Genomic DNA, 20,433 nt, shown 5'->3' on the forward strand with positions numbered 1-20,433 from the left:
CCACTCGGGTAGCCCAAGAAGCTCAATCCCCACAACCGACACCTCAGCATGGAGACATTGTCCCGGGTCCGAGAATCCGGCGGATCTCATAACCAGGGGAGTGACAGCAGATCAGCTTGTTGAGAGTTCCACCTGGTGGGAAGGAACGCCCTGAATGAAGGCGACTGAAAACAATTGGCCACGCTTCTCTCAACCAAGGGACATTCCGACAGGTGACGAAGAAAAGCGAATTGTGGAAGTCCTTCATACAACAAGCTCCACTGAAGTTCCGAAGCTGTTAGACCCAGATCGATACAGCAATGCAACAAAACTCTTCCGAGTGACAGCTTGGATAATACGATATGTCAACAAGCTGCGACATCTGAGCACTAACAAAGGATCACTGACGGCAGTTGAACTGGATGATGCCGAGAAATACTGGATACGACAAGCTCAGCGAGAAGACCTGAAGAGGGAAATTGAGTGCGCGAAAAAAGGAGATCGCTTTCCAGCAGACTCGCCCTTGAGGGACACTCCAGTGTTTGTTGACAACGACGGTATTCTACGTATAAGCGGCAGACTCCAACAGAGTGGCAAGCCGTACAACGAACGCCATCCAATTGTACTGTCGAGGCGACATCACCTAGCCGAATTGCTCGTGCGTCAAGCTCATCTCCAAGTACTTCACGGGGGACCACGGGATACTTTGGTACAGTTAAGAGAGAAGTACCATGTTGTACGAGCCCGCCAGCTGGTAAAAAGTATCATCAAAGGGTGCATAACCTGTCAACGCTACAATGCACGTCCAGCATCGGAAGTGACTGCACCGCTTCCACATGATCGAGTGACCCAGGCTCAACCCTTTGAGGTCACAGGGGTGGACTTTGCAGGGCCACTTCTAGTAAAAGGAGAAAACTCGTTGTACAAGTCCTATATCACGCTTTTCACCTGTGCCGTGACACGCGCAGTTCACTTAGAGCTTGCGAGGGACATGACAGCGGAGTCGTTCTTGATGACCTTCAGACGTTTCATCTCAAGAAGAGGTGTACCCAGAGTCATCTACAGTGACAACGCGCTTTCCTTCAAGAAAGCCAACAGAGATCTTTTATACCTCTGGAACTCTATCAGGAAACCGGAGGTTCTTGACTACTTTGCAAAGACACGAATCGAATGGAAGTTCATAGTAGAGCGCGCCCCCTGGTGGGGTGGCTTTTATGAGCGACTCGTCGGATCAACCAAACTTGCGCTCAAGAAAGTTATCGCTGCCAAGTTTCTATCCTTCGACGAGCTAGCAACGACCTTGGCCGAAATTGAAGCTGTCTTGAACTCAAGACCACTAACTCACGTATACGACGGACCGGAAGAACCGGAACCTCTTTGCCCTTCCTTCTTCTTGACAGGAAGACGCCTCACATCGCTGCCTAGCGTGGGAAAAAACGAAGATGACCAAATCAACATATCCCTTCAGAGAATGTGGACCCGACGCCAGCAGACCACAGAAGCTTTCTGGCGTAGGTGGACCAGAGAGTATCTTGAGGAACTGCGAAATGTGCAGAGTCAGAACGAACGTCAGGGAAAAGCGATCAAGGAAGGTGACTTGATTCTTCTTCGTGACAGTCTTCAACCACGGCAGCAGTGGAAAATCGCAAGAATTGATAAACTGTTTCCTGGAAGAGACGGGAAGGTGCGATCGTGCCTTCTGAGACTACCGGGAGGATCAACCCTCAAGAGACCAATCCAACTCGTGTATCCTCTTGAGTTAACGTAAAAGGAAAAAATGACTGAAGTCATTTTCGGGGGGGAATGTGTTGCGAAACCGAAACCGAAACAAGAGCGCCCCAAGTCGGACGGCAAGACAAGCCAAGCAAGCTGGGAAAGGGAAACAAAGGAGCGCCCCTTAGGGCGCCAGTCGTGTCATGTAACCTGGAATAAACGGATGTCGTTTGTACTCGCTGAACGAAGTTGTCTATCTTTAACGAACGCGACAGACGTGTTGTAGGGTAGTTATTTTGCATCAGGCGGTGCTTGTCCGAGGCACCTTTAAGGAATAATAGTCCTTTTAGACCACTAGTTGTGATGTATTTATGTGGGTGTCCCACCTGAATTCTTTTTTCAGCATCACACCAAGATATTTATATTCATGGACTGCAGCCAGTAGGGTGTTATTGAAGCTATGTTGAAAGTGAACGTTTTGTTTTCGTCTCGGTGAATAGCACAGGTGATTTTTTTCACGTTGAGTAATTTAGAACAACCAGTAGTAGTTTTGGCACCCTAATTGAAACACTTCGAAGCTACGGCATGATCAAAACTAGAAATACTTTTTTTAGTTCACAATAAGCGTTTATTGAATCAGAATCAGAAAAACTCTGCCAAAAGTACAGCAGGCTCATTTGAACCTTTATATACGCTGTGTCTTCGAGCATTTCGTGCCCATACAGCATTATTGCTCTCATCCCAAACAAACGTTAGAGATCAGTGTGGCACCCACATTGGAGAAATTCACAAGCTTGACGTCACACTTTATGACCTGGCACCTTATGACGTCACACCTTAAGACTTCACACCAAGAGGCGGACTTAAGACTTCCACAATTCTCACGTCAGCTGAGACTCGTGACAGGAAGTCTAGACCCTGAAACTGGAAGTCGATTTCTTATCGATAAGTTATCAATAACTTTTTGATCACCTATCGGTATCTTCTCGATACCTTATCGATGCCATAATTAATTGCCTTACTTAATCAAGTTGCATCATTTGCCGATCTGAATTTTCGAACTTCGCGCCACGCTTCGTTTTCAAATTTGGCGCCACGCGTTGGCTTCGCCCACACTTCCGGTCGCGTGGTGCCAAACTTCCGGCATTTTAATATTTATCACCACTTATGCGCCGGCCCCGCCCACTTTTATATAATTTTGGGTCTAATTAATTATCTAATTAACTCACCGTAGCCAATTTGTCACTTGCACATCCTCTTTCGATGCTCTATCCGACAATACCATTGTTTTTCCGATATACCAACTAGTTCCTGCGTTCCCACCGAAGGCGCCTACATAGTCACACAATGCTAACGCATTAAAAAACGGCCTTCTTTAACCGAGCCCACGAAGGTAGGCTTCACCGCAGTTGCTTTTTCTAAACGAGCACCCATGTGGCCCATGGCCCGTAAGCATGCATCGCAGCCGTGGAAGCTGCGGACTCCCCATCTCGCATGCTTGCCTGGATGGGTGTCCCGCAGACACACAGAATGCAGTCTCGACTTCAGGTCGCGTACTTTCCTCTCATTGCACGTGACATGGGAAGAGTTGCAGTTTTTTTTTTTTCATCGCTTTAGAAATTGACTTCGAGATGTTATCGGTGCAGTGACCCGCCGCGATCGTAAGTACTATCTCCATCCTCTGACTATTATGCACAGATCCTTCACGTTAAATGAAGTTTTTGAGGTCACTTTGTCCTTAATTCCTGGAAACCTAGAAACTGTTCCTATGCACGGTGTTTTTGGTGGTTTATTTTTTACCTCTGACTATCGCTGATACAAGAAGAACTTCATTCTTGCGTACTTGTCTCGCACGAAAGCGAGTAATTTTTCGAAGGCAATGAAGCTGAAGCAAAACTTCCTCGCCTTGGTCACCTTCGGAAAGCTGCCCTAACAAGGATCCGGTCGCCACCTTGTATGCCGACGCGGACTCCGTTCTACTGAATCCCATGAGCTACTGCGCCGTGTGTTAGCTGGAGTTAAAATAACACGCATTGTTTAGTAAAAGCAACAATACAAGCAAAAGCCATGTTGTGGCACGGAATTTATGCTTCCCATACAAATATCCCGTCCACTACGAAGCCATGATTGCTCAAAATAGTTGCTAAATCACGTATTCACTACAACAGGTAGAGTGTCGTTACACCCATCGCAACATCAACCTAACCTGCCTCTCTGGCGTCAGTGTTTTTTCCGCGCTATGGTATAGAGTGATCGCTACAGGAAAGAGTGGAGGCGCCTGACGACTGTGTTGCCGCAAGTAAGTGGGTTCACTTTTTATTGGCGCAACATGATAGTATTGTAGTGAACGAGAATGACAGTCTCTTCTTCAGTCTACAGTGAACGACTCAAAGCTCGCCATGTTTACTTCCCCCCACAGGGTTGACACAATAATCTGGTAAGGCATGGTGGAGTGTTATAAGCTACAGAAAGACTTGGGCTTAAGTTTCGAGTCTGTTTAAGTTGCCACGCTAGCCATGAGCTTCCACCGTCGCTTTTTTCATTGTTTGCTTCGTGCTTACGGCCCCTATCGTGTCACCCGTCATGAATAGCCATATTTAACATACTGTGTACCGAAATACCGTTACCGTTACCGGAGTACCAGGAGCATGCCGACCGCCAGTTGTCACGCACTGATTGGACCCTATGGTGCAGGTGCGCGCGCATGTGCGGTCTAACTGGCGCCATCAGGCGCCGTGAATGCGATTTGCGTATGCGCATTGGCTGCGCACGGGCTCACGGTGCTCCTGTACCGGTAACGATGCCACGGTACACGGTATGCTAAAGGTGTCTGATGACGGGTGCAGCGATACGCAGGCAGTACCTTACAACTTTCCCCTATTCGCAGTGACCGCACTATACAGGAAGGCTTCGATCTCGGTCACAGGCTGCGGCCTACCTGACCTTCACGCCTTAGTGGCTCAACAGCAATCAGGACATCTCATACATACATTAATCATTTCCCATTCCTACGTTGGATACCACGGATCATCCGCACAATCATTTCCTTTTCTGAGCCCCCTCGTAATGCATAAGCAATTAACAAAGATTTCATCGCGGCTATTCGCTCCTTTCAAAGCAGGCCAACTAGTTACGACATTAGAAAAAGCTAAGGCTGAGGTCAGTCTTTTGTCCCGCCCTATTTCTCTGTATGACGGTTCTCTGTCCCCGCGGAAAACTCGCGAAATTAAATGGCTTCTCGTCCAAGATTTGCAGATATGTGTACCTGCGATACCTTGGTTAAGCCTACCAGCCGCCGGGGTGGCTCAGCAGTTATGGTGCTCGGCTGCTGACCCGAAAAACGCGGGTTCGATCCCAGTCGCGGCGTTTGAATTGCAATGGAGGCGGAATTCTAGAGGCCCGAGTAGTGTGCGATGTGAGTGCACGTTAATGTACTCCAGGTGGTCGAAATTTCTGCAGCCCTTCACTACGGCGCAACTCATAACCTAAGTTGTTTAGGGAATTTAAACCCGTCTAAACAATATCCGTATATTAATGACTCCGCCCACAGCTTAAAAATTTAAAGTCCTAAGCACCTTATGCAGTATATCCGCTGGAAAAATATATGGGCCGCTGTGCTAACTGCGCCTACAGAGCCGCTGTGAGAGATACGTTGCACTTAAAAGTACTGATATAATCAGAGGAAAACTTCGCCTCAGCGTCCGCTGCTTTCGATTGCTGGAGATGGTATGCGTGGTGTATTGGTGAGCTCCGGAAGAGAGCCGGTGGTATCGAACTTTCCGTAGTAAACTCGGACGTCTAGGTAGTGAAGCATGGAATTAGGTATTAGCTGATGCTGCGCCTCGACCACTGACCTTAGAGATGGCGCCAGCGTGTTTTAATAAGGGGCACAATCTGTGAACAAGGTGTCCGCAAGCTAAAGGTCGGTTTAACCTCTGTGTCTGCACATGTAAGGGAAACCCCATACCGCGATTTCAAAGAAACATTCTGTTTTTTCCAATGTACCTTTCCACGAAGAGAAAATTAGTTACTCAGTAGATTTTTCACTTCTTTATCGTGTTTCAACGTAATCAGATAACTAAAAGCGCATCCATAGTTATCTAGCACAGCGGGCTTCGTTTATTCATTCCTCGGTTAGCATGTGATTAAATTTAGGGAAGAGCCTTGCGTTTCAGTCGCGCACGGCCGGGGTGTTCCTCTTTCCCTCTTTGCCGTAGGTGCAGACCAGCATATCTTGCTTTGCTTGTTCGGAAATAACCCCTCCTAGATTCAAAGTTCGCATGCCATTCTACCGTGGGTGTCTGAAGCCGCCGCTGTGGAGTTGGCCTGCAGCTCCCCGATGCAGCCTAGGATGCAGTGCTGTAGCGTCGCCAAAGCTGTCAGGGGCAGGCCGTCGTAAACTTCGCTGGACGAAAGAGTGTGACCTTCCACCTGTTGCCGGGCTGCTCGGTGATAACTTAAGCTACGCGTCTTTCTTGAACACAATGTGTCAGTTCTCGGTAGCATTCTCATCATTTCAAAAATTTGCGACGAATGGAGAGGCAAACAATTTTCAATGTGTATGACAGCACTATTTTTGTGCGTTACTTGCGTACGAAATACTGACGAAGGTACACAATGCAGATTCATTGTACCCAGCAGATTTAGAATGTGATTGTCTTGCAATATGTTTGTCACGTGCAGTGTTTAATTTTTCAAAATCAATTGAAGGAAGAATAATGACAATTATTCCGCAGTCATCAAAGCCCCTCAACCGAGCGGTTATATCCTAGTCACTTAGCCTAGAGAGCGTCACAAGTCCCTCGCCACATAGTCGCAACATGTCTGAAAGTGGCTTCTCTTGTCTCCTTGCAGGTGAAGTGCTGGAGTGAAGGTAGTGGGTGCGAATACGCGACGGCTGCTGGAAGGATTGCCCAACATTTCCAGTTGGAATGCGAACACCACTCTACCCGTTGTCCGAAGGGCTCTGCCGCCATTCTTTGTAGCGATGTGTGCGCTCACCTTAGGTTTGGTTTGGTTTGGTTTATGGGGTTTAACGTCCCAAAGCGACTAACGCTATGAGCTCACCTTAGATCGGCCTCGTGCAACGCAGCGACGCCTCTGGCATCCGGCAGCGAAGTACCGCCTGGTCATACGGATGAAACGGCGCTTTTGTCTTTCGAAGGAGCCTTTGACCGGCAGGCTGAAAAAATCGCAGCATATTTTAGGCCTGTGATTGTTGATATTAGCAGGCATGGCGACAGATTAAACGAAATTTGTCATGACCTGAGCACTCTTAGATAAGATATACTGTCTACAACAATGAAGAAGGATGAGAACCTGTCTGAGGAAAAACTAAAAAAAGTGCCTTGGGACATGCAGCGACACAGTTAGCACTTTCTACACCTACACAAACAATTTAGAAAGATGACTTGAAGATGAATTGAGCGAAGCTTCTCGCATATTGCAGCTACCATACAAGAAATCAAAGATCCTGCGAAGAGAGTCAAAATAGATGGTACCCCGTCAGCTGAGTTACCCGACATAGGTGACTGCAAGTGAAGCAGTGTTCTTTTTCGCAAAAGACGTAAAATTCCTTGAGCACATTGCCATTGAGACAGAGGCGGCAGAACATGGCACCGAACAGGTCCACCTCTGCGGCTACTGCATTTGTCCTGTTGTCATTATAAAGAAACTCTCTGAAACTCTGACAGTGTAAATTAGGTACACACTGCACAAAGGTGACGTGGACGGCTGTGTTCAGTGGCCAGTCGCGTGTAAGGCAAGGATGTGCGTCATTCACCCAAAAGGAGGTGTAGAGCGCCAGTTGCTCGCCAGTTGCGCATGCGCAGTAGCGGCGCATAGCTAGTGTGCCGGGGCCGCCGCCGCGCGCTCTCCATCGCCTCTCTGTCTCTCTCCTCGTTGCTTTCGCAATCCTCCAGGTTTAACCAGAGCTAAACCACTGCCAATTTATTCAAGTGCTAGGCGGCAGGCACGGCACCTCTCGCTTGATTTCGCTCTTTGACGTGAAGAGGCGGCCACGCTTCGTGACTTGCCGGCAATTCTGGCGCGTTCATGGGACTGCTGCTGTTTCCGACAGTGGCAAGGTGAGGAACGTTTAGTGTTTTCCAAACTACGCTGCATTTCAAGAAGTTTCGCTGAGCATGCCAGCCAGCGCAATAAGGTGCAGTTGTGAAAGGCCTGCCTTCCTGCTCGCGTCATGACGCGAACACGCCCCCTGGTGCGCAGTTATCCCTTTTGCCTTGTGCGCTTTCCCTGGCGATTGGTTTCGATTCGTTGCGCGTTGAGTTTTACGTGGATGCCAAGATTTTACGGCCCCCAACAGGACACAAATTCTTTCGAGTGATAATTGCGCGTACGGTCGAGTATCAAAGAGATGTGCTCAACTTGAAAAAAGAAAATGGGCAAACGTTTCGAAAACAATGTTCTCGCCCCGTTAGCACAGGCGCGTAATTTTCGAGATTGCGGGAGAAAAAGGTAAGGCATGAACAGATCAAAAACTTGAAACTTGTGCGTCGAAGACTCCGTCGTCTGCTCCAGTGAAAAGCGGCATGGCAGCCGCGCAGTGACCAACAAGTGAGTGCGCTTTTCAAAACGACCAGGAAAAAAGTAAACTCCTAGGAATTTCTAAAAGGTAGAAACACAGGAGCTGGTGCGCCGAAAATTGTCTTCTGCGCATATGAAGAGATGTTAATTGCGCCCGTGCATTTGTTCTCAGTGCTCCAACACTCTTGAGCGACTGGTTGGGAGCCTGTGTTGTGGCCGTCAAGGTGCCAGACATCTGTTGACCAGAAAGCAGAGTTGGCCGTTGAATGGGTCTTGCAGCTTTTGGGGGGCCATGAATAACGTCGGTGAACGGTGGAATGCTTGTGAATCATTGGGAATATCTTGTCGCATTGTATGTTGTTCATCGATGTTCCGCTTGCGAGGTGCGTAGAAGCATGGCCTCCTTGTTCGTAATTTCGCCACTTTGGCGCGTTTCGCCTGTGAGCACAGTTTTTTGTGTATGGTTACTCAGAATGACACCTCCTCGTAATTTACATTTTTCAGCTGATGGTGCTCGCTGCTAGCGACGACCACTGCTGTGAGCCGTTCTGCAGTAACAATGGACGCGCAAGAAGCACGGAACGAGCTTGGCGATGCGCCAAATGGCGACGGCTGCTGTATCGGTTTTGTGCTTATAGGCGGCAAAATAAATGTTCATTTCACGAAGCACCTGGTGTCTTTTCTCGATTGGCGCTGTTTTGACGACCGTGGCGCAGCTATGTTGATAGCCGGTCAAGGGCGCCCTGAATGTAGTTTTTCACCTTTCTCGACCGAAAGTAAATAGATAACAGTAGGATACTAATATGAACACAAAAAAAAAGTTAGTAGGACCCTTAAGCTTCATGTTAAAGGGGTAGAGACACCACATTTTTGTGTTGTACATCTGGGTTGTAAATAATGCGTAGCGATTCAGTGAGCATGCAACGCCACCTTAGAAGCATGAACTCGCATTATATAACTAATAATCGTATTATTTGTACCCAGCAGTCTCGGTTTCGGTTCGTACTTGCCAGGTTTTGCCAGGCTTTTACATGACGTGAAAAACCAGACAATGCGTTGTCACGTGGGTCCGGAAAGCCGTGACGTCGTTGTAGGCATGTCGTCTGCTTGACACGCACGTGGTGCACGTAAACACAGAGTGCCGGGCGGATGTCAAGACGCAATGCCGAATAGCTCCTAGTCGGAAAGAAGAGTTTTATTTCGGCGAAGACACCGATTATGAGGAATCGCGGGATGACGCAGACGAGGAAGAAGACGCCGCGGTTCGAACCCGACAACCACTTCATTTGTCCCGAAATTTCTTTTTATCCATAATTCCATCTTTAATTCCTCGGAATACGTACCCAAAGTTAAATCATTAGCTTGGCACCAAAAGGTAATCCATTAGCTTGGCACCAATTTGCCTTCTTTGGGCTCTCCTCACTGAACCCTGGCCAATCCCCCGTCGTGGGTATGCGCCATGCCACCAAGGCAGCAACAACAACAACCACTTCATTTTTGATCCGCTGGCCAGCGATTCCGAAGAGGAGGCAGGCGTCAAGCCCGACGCAGCTCAGATTGTGCCAGCGAACGCTGAGCGTGTAGGTAACGCCAACTGGTAAAGGCGCGTTCACACTAGGCCGACGATCGGCCAATTTCAGTCTGGCGATGGTCGGCGGCAGCGATTTTCGTGCCGTCGGCGCGTCTGTCACACTGCGCAGACGCCGACCGAGCGCCGGTCGTCGCCCGACGAGCGCATCGCCGTCGCGTCGCCGAGATAGCAGCCGTCGGCCGACCCGTGTGTCATACTCTGGCGACAACAGCGCCGACCTCACGCCGACGTTGTCCTATCCCGACAGCTCGATGCTGCTGCTTCGTGCGCGCTGCTCGTCTGCTAGCTCCGTTGCTGAAGGCATCGTGGAAATCGAACTTATCTTCTATTATGGGACAAGTTCGCATTAAAGCGATGTGATGAGTAGGTCTTTTATTATAGCACAATCGACTTCCAAAGCGCTGTCAACTGCGGCTTCGAAGCGAAACCACCTAGGTCTAGCGACGACTAGGGCAGCCTGGGACTAGCGCGCAGTTCAGGCGCGTTCACACTAGGCCGACGGGACCCCGATGCCGACGCGACAGCGACGGTCGCGTCGGCCAACCTGGTCGTTCCCCGAATGGCCAGCCACACTGCACCGACGACGACAAAGACGCCCCAACGACCAAGCGTCCTTCTAGTGTGACAACGCCGCCGACCAAAGATGCCGACGAGACCCGTTGGCCGACGTGTCTTGGGCAGATCGGCGGCCGAGCGAAAACATTCGCTGTACAAAAGCAAGTAGCGAGCTCAGAGCGCGAAGTGCAATCATTATTTAGACAAATAATGCACGCACAGCAATATTCATCAAGCCATATGGCCACTTGGCCGAAGCGCCGCACCGATCGTCGCTTGCGAACTGCCGCCCCACTGCAAGCTGGGACACACGGAGCGGTGAGCATCGCTGCGCCGCTCGACCCAAGCTCCGCCCACAACCGGTGTCGCACTTCGCCGCCGTGCAGCAGTGCCTGAGCGCTGCTTGGGATGGTGTACAAATCTCATAAGAAAAGGCAAGGTCGCCTTGTTACCAGGAAGACTGCTTGAGCAGCGACAAAGCATGCCTGCTTATGTTTCGAGCTTTCGGCAACGGCATCGCTCGCGGGCGCTCCGGGCGACGAGCTCTTCTGCTGCCTGGTTGCCGTGGTCGTCGCTAGGCTTATAGCCTCTTTCGCATCGAAGCCGCAGCGGCCGGCACTTCGGAAGTCGCCTGCGCTATAATACAAGGTCTACTCTACACATCGATTTACTGTCAACAGCATCATCTCACAATAAAATAATAGTATGGTAAATCTCCGCGACGCCTTCAGCAGCGAAGCGAGCGGGCGCCAGGCGAGCCGGACCGTCGGGTCAGCGGCAGCTGCGAGGCGTTTGTGCAAGAAGTTTGCTCGTATCACAGTCGTTACCTTGCCAGCAGCTCAGTATTGGTCAGGGATCCTCAAAAATGACACATTTTTCACATTTCTTATCCCAGGGTTTATTATTTACGCCAAGGACGCATTTTAGCTCGTTTTTATGACGCCGCCTGACAGGATCCAGGCTGGCCGGCATGCTCGGCGTACTTCACGTTCGCACAAGAAAATACATATCATCCATGATACCAGAGAATGCTTCCTAAATTAGAGCACCGGCAATATCCCTGTGCAAAAGTGGATCTTTCGGCAACGACATCGCCTGCGGCAACGCCGGGCGTAAAGCACCGTCGCACTCGCGAGCGTGCAGAAAAAGAGACTGGTGAGCACTCGTAACCAAGGTTGCTAGGCCGCGAAACCGCAAAACTTGGACCCGTACGTCAGAAAACTGTGCAATGACGTAGGAAGTACTTGCTAGTGTTTTCTTCTCTGTCCCTACGTCCCACTGATGTACTAGCCATGGCTCAGACTTCAAGAGTGAGCATTTTCACAAACTTTAAAATGAAATTAAAATATGTTCTAGGCCTCCTTTAAATTTAATACTTCGCTCTTATGGTCCTCACATACAAAGGAAACGTATGACAGTCTTTTGTACAACCTTGGGATTTGATGTCTCTACCCCTTTAAGAGTAGATGCGATAGCGCCTTCTCCTCCTCTTTCCCCGTCTCATTCCTTTCTTTCTTATAGTTCTCCCCTAAACACAAGTTGCAGTCGTAGTTCTTCGGCACATGGTTCTCGACAAGCCCGAAGCAACGAGCGCCAGCATAGCTTCCACGCCAAACGAACGGGTATTAAGCCGCAAGCTTCGTGGAGAACGCGTCTTGGATGTGCGCTGCGTAGTTCGCCGGTCACCGTGTGATACCGGCCTCCCCGCACGGCCCACTCCGCCCGAACGAGACGAGTGGGAGGCGCTGCCGTCGCACGCTATTTGTTGGGGCAGTGGCGTACATTGCGAGGAGGAGGATCGAGTCGTTTTGAGGGGCGCCGCCTGATGGCGCTACGTGCGCGCCAAGCGAAAAGGAAAGGTAGCGGAAACGTACTTCGCTACTCGCTTAACTGCGACTTCTGCAATTTTCATGCTCATAATTACTGATATAAATCAAAGTGCATGTATATGAAGCACCCTTCTAAGACAACAACGTATTCACTAGACGCGTCATTGTTCATTCCAAACGATCGAGCTGACGTGGCCGGAGTGGTTAGCGTGCTCGTCTCGCACTCCGCAGGCCCTGGTTCGATTCCCCAAGTTGACCAATTTTGTACTCGGTTTTCTTTATTCATGCATCTGTAATTTTCCACTCACGGCCAGCGCCACCGACGTCGACGTCGAGACCGGCTTTTCTGCGACACGGGGTCCTTTACGCTGTCGCGTTAACATATGCGCCACGGGGGCGCGGCAGGCCGCAGCGCATGCTCTGCATTCGAACTGCGCGCGCCTGAAACCGGAACCGGAAATCTCTCACCCAGCTGCTTGGTGCGCTGCAGTCAATATGGCCCCTCTGTATGAATTCCTTTATGGTTTAGCGGTAAGTTTTTTTTAAAGCCATCAGAGCGGCGTGTCATCTCAAGTGAGCGGCGGTATATTTCGACGCGTGGCATTTCGCTTCTCCGCTGCACTTGCGACGAGAGTCAGCCCATGCAGCCGCGATGGTCGCCTTGACGACCGCCAGGAAGGAGATAAGAGCGCGCTCCGAAGGGGCGGAAACAGCAGTTCCTGATGTGACCGACGCAGCGAGCGTATACGTTCTGAGCAATGGCTCCTGCAATCCCGCAGTTTACGCTGGTCGGGTTCTCCCCGGAGCTTGACTGGAGGCCCCTGACTTTCCTCAAGCCTGTTCCAGCCAACCGGGTATGCAGCGCCTGCGGTCTGGTTCGCAAGAAGACGACAATCCTCCCCTGCATGCACGTGCTGTGCGAGTACTGCTACGAGCAGTGTTCGAAGGACGGCACGCATGAGTGTCCTCTGGACGGAAGAGGGTACGAGGAGGATTACGTCAACCTGTTTGACTTCCCTGCGGACGATCTGCTGAGAAGAGAGGTAAGCGACAATGTAAAAGGAGGAGCTGCTTGGGCTTCTTGGGTTTCTTTTAGCTTGCCCCTTTGCTATTCGCCCCCACAGAGTGTTTCCCGCACGTCAACTCATTTCACATCGATCGGAGGACAGCGCAAAAATGGAATGCAAAGAAGTAGCCCTGTAAAATATTCGTGTTGTTGTGGAGCCGCTTCATGGCAACGCTAGGCTGGTTACGAACGCTATTCGTAAAATGAGGCCGCCCACCGATTAAAAATTTTGAAATCCTGGCCATCTTATTTGGTATCGCAGATGGAGAAATATATCCGCCGCTATGCTACTTGCAGGGCCGTGCAGAGACGCTGTGAGAGATATGATGCACTTGAAAGACCTGATGTGATGAGAGGAAAATTTGGCGGCAGTGTTCACTGCTTTCGAGTGCTGTAGATGCGTCATCGGTGGCGTGACAAACGTTTCGAAGTGACTGACAAGTGTCCCCATTGTGCTGCTGCGCCCGGCCAGTGTGACGAAAAACACTTGCTGTGGACTTGCCCGCCGACAGCTTCCGTGAGACGACGCTTCCGAAGAAAGGTGGGCCGGCGATATGACGTTGCAGGCGACTATCGCAAGTGGACTCATGATAATCGCTTTATCCCGAACTTTTGCCGCTTTTTAAGCAAAGCTTGTTTACACTCCTTTTTATTACTTTCTTTCCCTTTTTCATTATGGCTAATGGGAAACAGCTCGAATAATAAAAAAAAAGTGCTGTAGAAGGTACCCGTGGTGCATCTGTGAACTCTGAAAAAAAAAACCGTTGGTATTGAAGCTTTCGTCGTACACTGCGGGCATCTCGATAATCATGGAAGCATGGCATTCTGGATTCAGCGCAGGCAGCGCCTGCAACTTTCTCTGTGAGATGGTGCCAGCGTTCTTCAAGTAGGTTCGTACTTTGCGAATAGGATGTCCACAATCACAATCTCTGTTTAACTATATACTGTACCTACTCAGGCAAGAGATACCGGGACTTGAAGAGGAATATACCCTTTCCACAAATTACCCTTTCCACAGCGAAAAAAAAGGGTTACTGATAAGGGTTCGCATTTAACACGTTTCCAAAGTAATCAGCCAAAAGCGGAGCCAAAGTTATCTCACACACCTGGCTGCGTTAGTGTTTCCTTGGTTAGCATGCGATTAAATGTAGGGCCTTTCGGTCATGTACGACCTACGTCTTCCTGTTTCCACCTTCCCCATATGTGCAGACCAGCGTATCGTGCTTTGCTTGTACTGAAAAACCGCCTCTTAGATTTAAAGTTCGCATGCCGTTCTACCGTGGGTGTCTGAAGCCGGCGCTGTGGAGTTATCCGGCACCTCCTCGATGCAGCCTAGGATGCAGTGCTGGAGCGTCGCCAAGGCTATCAGGGGTAGGCCGTCGTAATTTTGGCTGAACAAATCAGAGTGCGACCTCCCACCTGTTGCCGGGCTGCTCGCTGATAACTTACGCGGCTTTCTGTGACACTGTGTATTAGTTTGTTAATTTCTCATAATTTACAAAATTTGCAGTGAATGGTTACGCAAACAATATTCAGCGTGTATGACACCGATATTTTTGCCCATGAATCTCGTACGACAAACTGATCAAGGTCCACGGTGCGTATTCAGTAGACGCAGAAAATTTAGAATGTGGTTCTCTTGCTCAATGTTCGTCAGGAGCAGCGAATAATTTCTCAAAATAAATTCAATGAAGATTAATGAAGAATATTCCGCAGAGATGAATTCCTCACAACCGAGCGGTTATTTCGACGCACTTCCCCTTGAGACAGTGAAAAGGCCTTCGCCTCATAGTCACAGCATGTCTCAAAGTGTCTTCTCTTGTCTCCTTGCAGGTCAAGTGCTGGAATGAAAGTAGCGGCTGCAAGTACGCAACGGTTGCTTCAGGGATCGCCCGGCATTTCCTGCGGGAATGTGAACAACACTCCGTCCGTTGTCCCAAGTGCTCGGCCACCGTTCTTTGCAGAGACGTGTGCACGCATCTCCGGTCGGCCTCTTGCAACACTTCGACATCCGTGGCATCCGAAAGCGAAGTTCCACCGGCTCACGCGGAGGAGGCAGCATCGTTGACTTCTTTCAGAGGAGCCTTCGAAAGGCAGGCGGGTGAAATCACAGCTTATCTGAGGCCGATGGCTGTCGATATCAGCACGCATGGGGACCGATTGAGCGAAATCTCTCATGGCATAAACACACTCAAGGAGACACTGCGTCACGAACTGACGTCTTTGACGAGACAGACCCACGACGAAATGGCGTCGTCTAAGGCTGAACTGAAAGAATCTTTAGACACGTGCAGGGATGTAGTTAACGCTTCTTTGAAAACCGTGGAAAAAACACTGAGCGATAAAATAAACAGAACGCGAGAACAATTGTCGCAGATTTCAGCTAGCATTGAACAATTCAAGGCAGATTTGAAGGAAAAAGATGAAGAAACTTTGGAACCTGATGTGCGCGGAGTGAGTGCACTACAAGAGACCCACTGCGAGTTTCTTGTAAAAGGATTGAAGTCGCTTCAAGACGAGGCGGTGCAGGAAGGCACGGTTGAGTATGACAGCGAGAAGGTGTACCTTCGCGGCTACTGCATGTCTCCTGGAGTCTCGTTCATGAGTTTCGGGACATGTGTATGGCTTGAATTCAACAACACCCTGCACAAGGGCGACATGGACGACGAAGTCCGGTGGCCTTTCCAGCACAAGGTCAGGGTGAGCGTAATTCATCCCAGAGGAAGGGAAGACATTGTGCGCCAATTTGAACAAGATCCAGATGACAAAGCTAATGAAAAGCCAAGAGCATCAAGCAACGAGACGCGTTGCATTTGGGGTGGCCCTGCACTCCTATATCTCATCCGTGAAGGGTACGTAGATAATGACCAGCTTCGGATGAAGTTGGAACTGCTGGCTTGAACCAAGCTTGAGCGCGGACATGGGCCATCCCTTACAGCTTCGTGTTAGTGTACGCCCTTGTACGCTCCGTTTCTTTCCTCAGTTATTTTGGCACTACCTATACGTCAGGAAGAAATTCCTCTGAAAACTCTGGCATGAAGGTTCTTTCCCAACAGCTCTGAATAGAGACACAGCACAAAAATAGCTTCTAATTTTGTTTGATTTCTGACCCTCAGATGTCCCCTGCCGTGATATATAAAGTACAAAAAACTGAATAAATAAATAACACATTTCTTTTCACTGCGAATGCTGCGTGTTTCTCAAACAATTCCTAAAACGACCGTAACAGCTTGTTTTGTCCATTTCTGATTGTGTCGTTTTCATGCGAAAAATAGAAGCCATCCTTCATTTCCAGTTAAGCACGAGTCCAATCTTTATATGCACTATGGCATAATGTTTGAGACTTTGTAATAATCTTGGTAAGTATTATTTATTTATTTAAAGGTGGCTGCGAACCCAGTCCAGAATTATTCCAGGAAGGGCGCATATAAGATTGTCGACGATATGTAACGCAATGGAATGAGCCAGGTTTGGCAACATGTTAGCAATAACAGCCACTTGTAGCGGTTTGGATAACATGGTAATACAGCGTGAAAAGCAAGAATGGGTTTACAAATACAGATATTCGTATTCTATATACATTTCTTAAAAAAGAAAGTACTACATCACAGACAAAACTCCAAAGTAATAAAAAAGGAATGACACGGTTTCTTTTAACGGTGTTTCTTTTTAATTATTCAGAAGCAATGAACCAAAGCTATCAGTAGATGGACTGTTCAGAATTGATGGATCTACACTATTCTGATCACGCTATTCCGATCAGTATGGCTCTGCTTTGGAGGAGAATCTGTTAATATGTATTTATTGATGCTGATTATCCCTGCCTTCCTTTGCACCCGCTCTGGTTTGTTTATGTTTCTTTAGAAGACGGAAACCAAGTTATGTTAGCGTACTCTAGGGTGCATCTGATGGACGTGTTCTAGGTTACTAATCTTGCATCAGGCGGCGCTTGTCCAAGGCATCTTTAAGTAATAATAGTCCTTTTAGGCCGTAGTAGAATGGAAAGTTGGGCGAGTTGGTATACGTTCATTTTGGGTGGTCCTTCCGTTCGTCAAGGGACGGTCCTTCCGTGCCTTTCGCGCTGTTTTTTCCACCCAAAATGAATCCTTTTAGGCCGTTAGTTGTGAAGTATTTAAGTGGGTGGGGTAGTTTTGGCACCTTAATTGAAACACTTCGAAGCTACGGCATGAACAAAACTACAAAGAAAGTTTTTTTAGTTCACATAAGCGTTTTTTGAGTATGGATCAGAAAAACTCTGCCAAAAGTACAGCAGGCTCATTTGAACCTTTATATACGCTGTATCTTCGAGCATTTCGGGCGCATATAGCATTATTGCTGTCATCCCAAACAAACGTTAGAGATCAGTGTGGCACCCGCATTGGAGAAATTGATAACCATGACGTCACACTTTATGACCTGGCACGTCAGCTGAGACTCGTGACAGGAAGTCTAGACCCTCAAACTGGAAGTCGATTTCTTATCGATCAGTTATCGATTACTTATGGATCACCTACCGGTACCTTCTCGATACCTTATCGATGCCACAATTAATTGCCTTACTTAATCAAGTTGCATCATTTGCCCATCTGAGTTTTCGAACTTCGCGCCACGCTTCATTTTCAAATTTGTCGCCACGCGTTGGCTTCGCCCACACCTCCGGTCGCGTGGTGCCAAACTTCCGGCATTTTAATATTTATCACCACTTATGCGCCGGCCCCGCTCTCTTTTTGGACATTTTTGGCTCTAATTAATTACCTAATTAACTCACCGTAGCCAATTTGTCGCTTGCACATCCAATTTAGATGCTCTATCCGACAATACCATTGTTTTTCCGATATACCAACTAGTTCCTGCGTTCCCACCGAAGGCGCCTACATAGTCATACAATGCTAACGCATTAAAAAACGGCCTTCTTTAACCGAGCCCACGAAGGTAGGCTTCACCGCAGTATCTTTTTCTAAACGAGCACCAATGTGGCCCACGGCCCGCAAGCAGGCATCGCAGCCGTGGAAGCTACGGACTCCCCATCTCGCATGCTTGCCTGGATGGGTGTCCCGCAGACACACAGAATGCAGTCTCGACTTCAGGTCGCGTACTTTCCTTTCATTGCACGTGACATGGGAAGAGTTGCCGTTCTTTTTTTTTCCTCGCTTTAGAAATTGACTTCGAGATGTTATCGGTGGAGTGTCCCGTCGCGATCGTAGGTACTATCTCCATCCTCTGACTAGTATGCACAGATCATTCACGTTGAATGAAGTTTTTGAGGTCACTTTGTCCTTAAATCGTGGAAACTGAGGAACTGTTCCTATGCATGGCGTTTTTGGTGGTTTATTTTTTACCTGTGACTATCGCTGATACAAGAACGACTTCGTTCCCCCTTACTGCTCGCCCGCATGAAAGCGAGTAATTCTTCGAAGGCGATGGAGCTGAAGCAAAACTTCCCCGCCTTCCTCACCTTCGGAGAGCTGCCTTAAAGGGGCTGCGAAGCACTGCTTGGGGGGATACCGGCTATATTTCAGGTGGATTTTCTTTGTCACACAGTTGCTGACTTAAAAAGAATTAAAGGAATCGAGGCACAGGAACGGGAGTTATTCAATGAAGAAATTTCAAAATACAAGAAAATAAAACGCTGCCCTCCACTCGATTTTGGCGGGGCTTCCCACTCCTATTTCGCCCTCCCAATGACGGCAGCTGGCGCAACCAATCGAAACAGCCTGTAGGAGCACGTCGCGGAAGTTTGCACTCCATGGTTGCCTGCTCTTTCTAACTCGTTCTTGCTGAGACTGGCAGCGTCGTTTCCATGCCACAGCCCCTGGTGGTGTGTATTTATTTTACTTGCTTTGCAGGGCTTTTATCTAAGACGAACAAATTGGCTTTGCTGATGTAATATAAGACACCAACAGGTGACAAAATGTCTCTCTATTTATTCACACAATTTGCAATATATTTGCTGTTTGTTCAATCGTCAAGCTCGCGCCAGGTGACGTCATATCCGCTGCTAAAACCCGCCACTGTGTGGGGACACCATCAGAGCCATGAATTTGTTTTTGGGAGGACATTAAAATATTAAAAAACGTAATATACGCGGTATTACCGACGCTAATATTGCCATTGTAACTAACTGTATGAGATCAACAGGCAAAACAGTCAACTAAATTTGTGTTTCTGGGCCCCTTTAGCGAGGATCCGGTCGCCACCTTCTGTGCCGACGCGGACTCCGTTCCTCCTAATGCCATGAGCCACTGCGCCGTCGGTTAGCTGGAGTTAAAATAACACGCATTGTTTAGTAAAAACAACAATACAAGCAAAAGCCATGATGCGGCACGGAATTTTTTCATCCCATACAAATTTCCCGTCTACTACGAAGCCATGATTGCCCAAAATAGTTGCCAAATTACGTATACACTACAATCAGTAGAGCGTCGTTAAAACTATAAATGCATCAACCTAACCTACCTCTCTGGCGTCAGGTTTTTTTTTTGCGCTATAGTATCGAGTGATCGCTACAGGAAAGAGTGGAAGCGCCTGACGACTGTGTTGCCCCCATTAAGTGGGCTCACTTTATATTGGCGCAACCTGATAGTGTTATGCTGAACGAGAATAGCAGTCTGTTCTCCTTCAGTATGCAGTGAACGATTTAAAGCTCGCCATGTGTACTTCCCCCACAGGGCTGACACAATAATCTGATACGGAACGGTGGAATGTTACAAGATACAGAAAGACTTGGGCTTAAGTTTCGAGTCTGTTTGAATAGCAGAATTTGAATAGAAGAATTTCAGTCCTAGTTCAGTGGTTAGCATGCTCGGCGCTGAGCCGAGTGCACGGGTTCAAATCGAACCACACGGTGGCCACGTTTTTTTTTGGAGGCAGTTGGGGGTTCTTTTCACTCTTTTTCTTCTTCTCCTCGCTTGCTGTTGCGTAGCGAGGTCAGGCCGTCTCGTTGTCGTTACGGCCCGGTCTTGTGATTGGCATTAATGAGCGCGAAGGACGATGACGACGCTTTTCGTTATAGAAACAAACAAAAACTTTATACATATAAGATTAGCATGATGGTACAGTGAATACAGAATCAAACAAAGGGAGAGCAACAACAGAGTGGAGCCGCCAGAGCTCTCCCGGTCAAAAGCTCCTGGCGAGAACCCCCAGATTCCCGC

The 20,433-nt window shown here is 48.6% G+C and overlaps 2 protein-coding genes across 2 annotated transcripts in view; both read left to right on the forward strand.

The window, feature by feature from the left end:
* Window positions 1-9,125, forward strand: part of LOC149329694 (uncharacterized) — a 32,344-nt gene extending 23,219 nt beyond the window's left edge. Inside the window, exon 3 of the mRNA XM_089560410.1 lies at window positions 6,547-9,125. Coding sequence (XP_089416536.1) covers window positions 6,547-6,550 — 4 coding nt within the window. The 3' untranslated portion in view covers window positions 6,551-9,125. The remainder of the gene's footprint in view (window positions 1-6,546) is intronic.
* Window positions 9,126-12,836: 3,711 nt separating this feature from the next.
* On the forward strand, window positions 12,837-16,447 carry LOC149329695 (uncharacterized). Its single transcript, XM_089559585.1, has 2 exons — window positions 12,837-13,256; window positions 15,113-16,447. Exons 1-2 carry the CDS (start codon window positions 12,972-12,974, stop codon window positions 16,178-16,180), a joined length of 1,353 nt encoding a protein of 450 aa, XP_089415711.1. The 5' UTR covers window positions 12,837-12,971; the 3' UTR covers window positions 16,181-16,447.
* The last annotated feature ends 3,986 nt before the right edge of the window (window positions 16,448-20,433 follow it).

The sequence above is a fragment of the Amblyomma mixtum genome, chromosome 9 (genome assembly GCF_055824585.1).
Source record: "Amblyomma mixtum isolate Tamu chromosome 9, ASM5582458v1, whole genome shotgun sequence".
Taxonomy (NCBI): domain Eukaryota; kingdom Metazoa; phylum Arthropoda; class Arachnida; order Ixodida; family Ixodidae; genus Amblyomma; species Amblyomma mixtum.

Bases quoted from the DNA above. Each gene is read 5' to 3' on its own strand.
- LOC149329695 (XM_089559585.1), top strand. From the start codon at position 12,972: ATGGCTCCTGCAATCCCGCAGTTTACGCTGGTCGGGTTCTCCCCGGAG. The intron at 13,257-15,112 runs GTAAGCGACAAT...GTCTCCTTGCAG, and splicing joins ACGATCTGCTGAGAAGAGAG to GTCAAGTGCTGGAATGAAAG.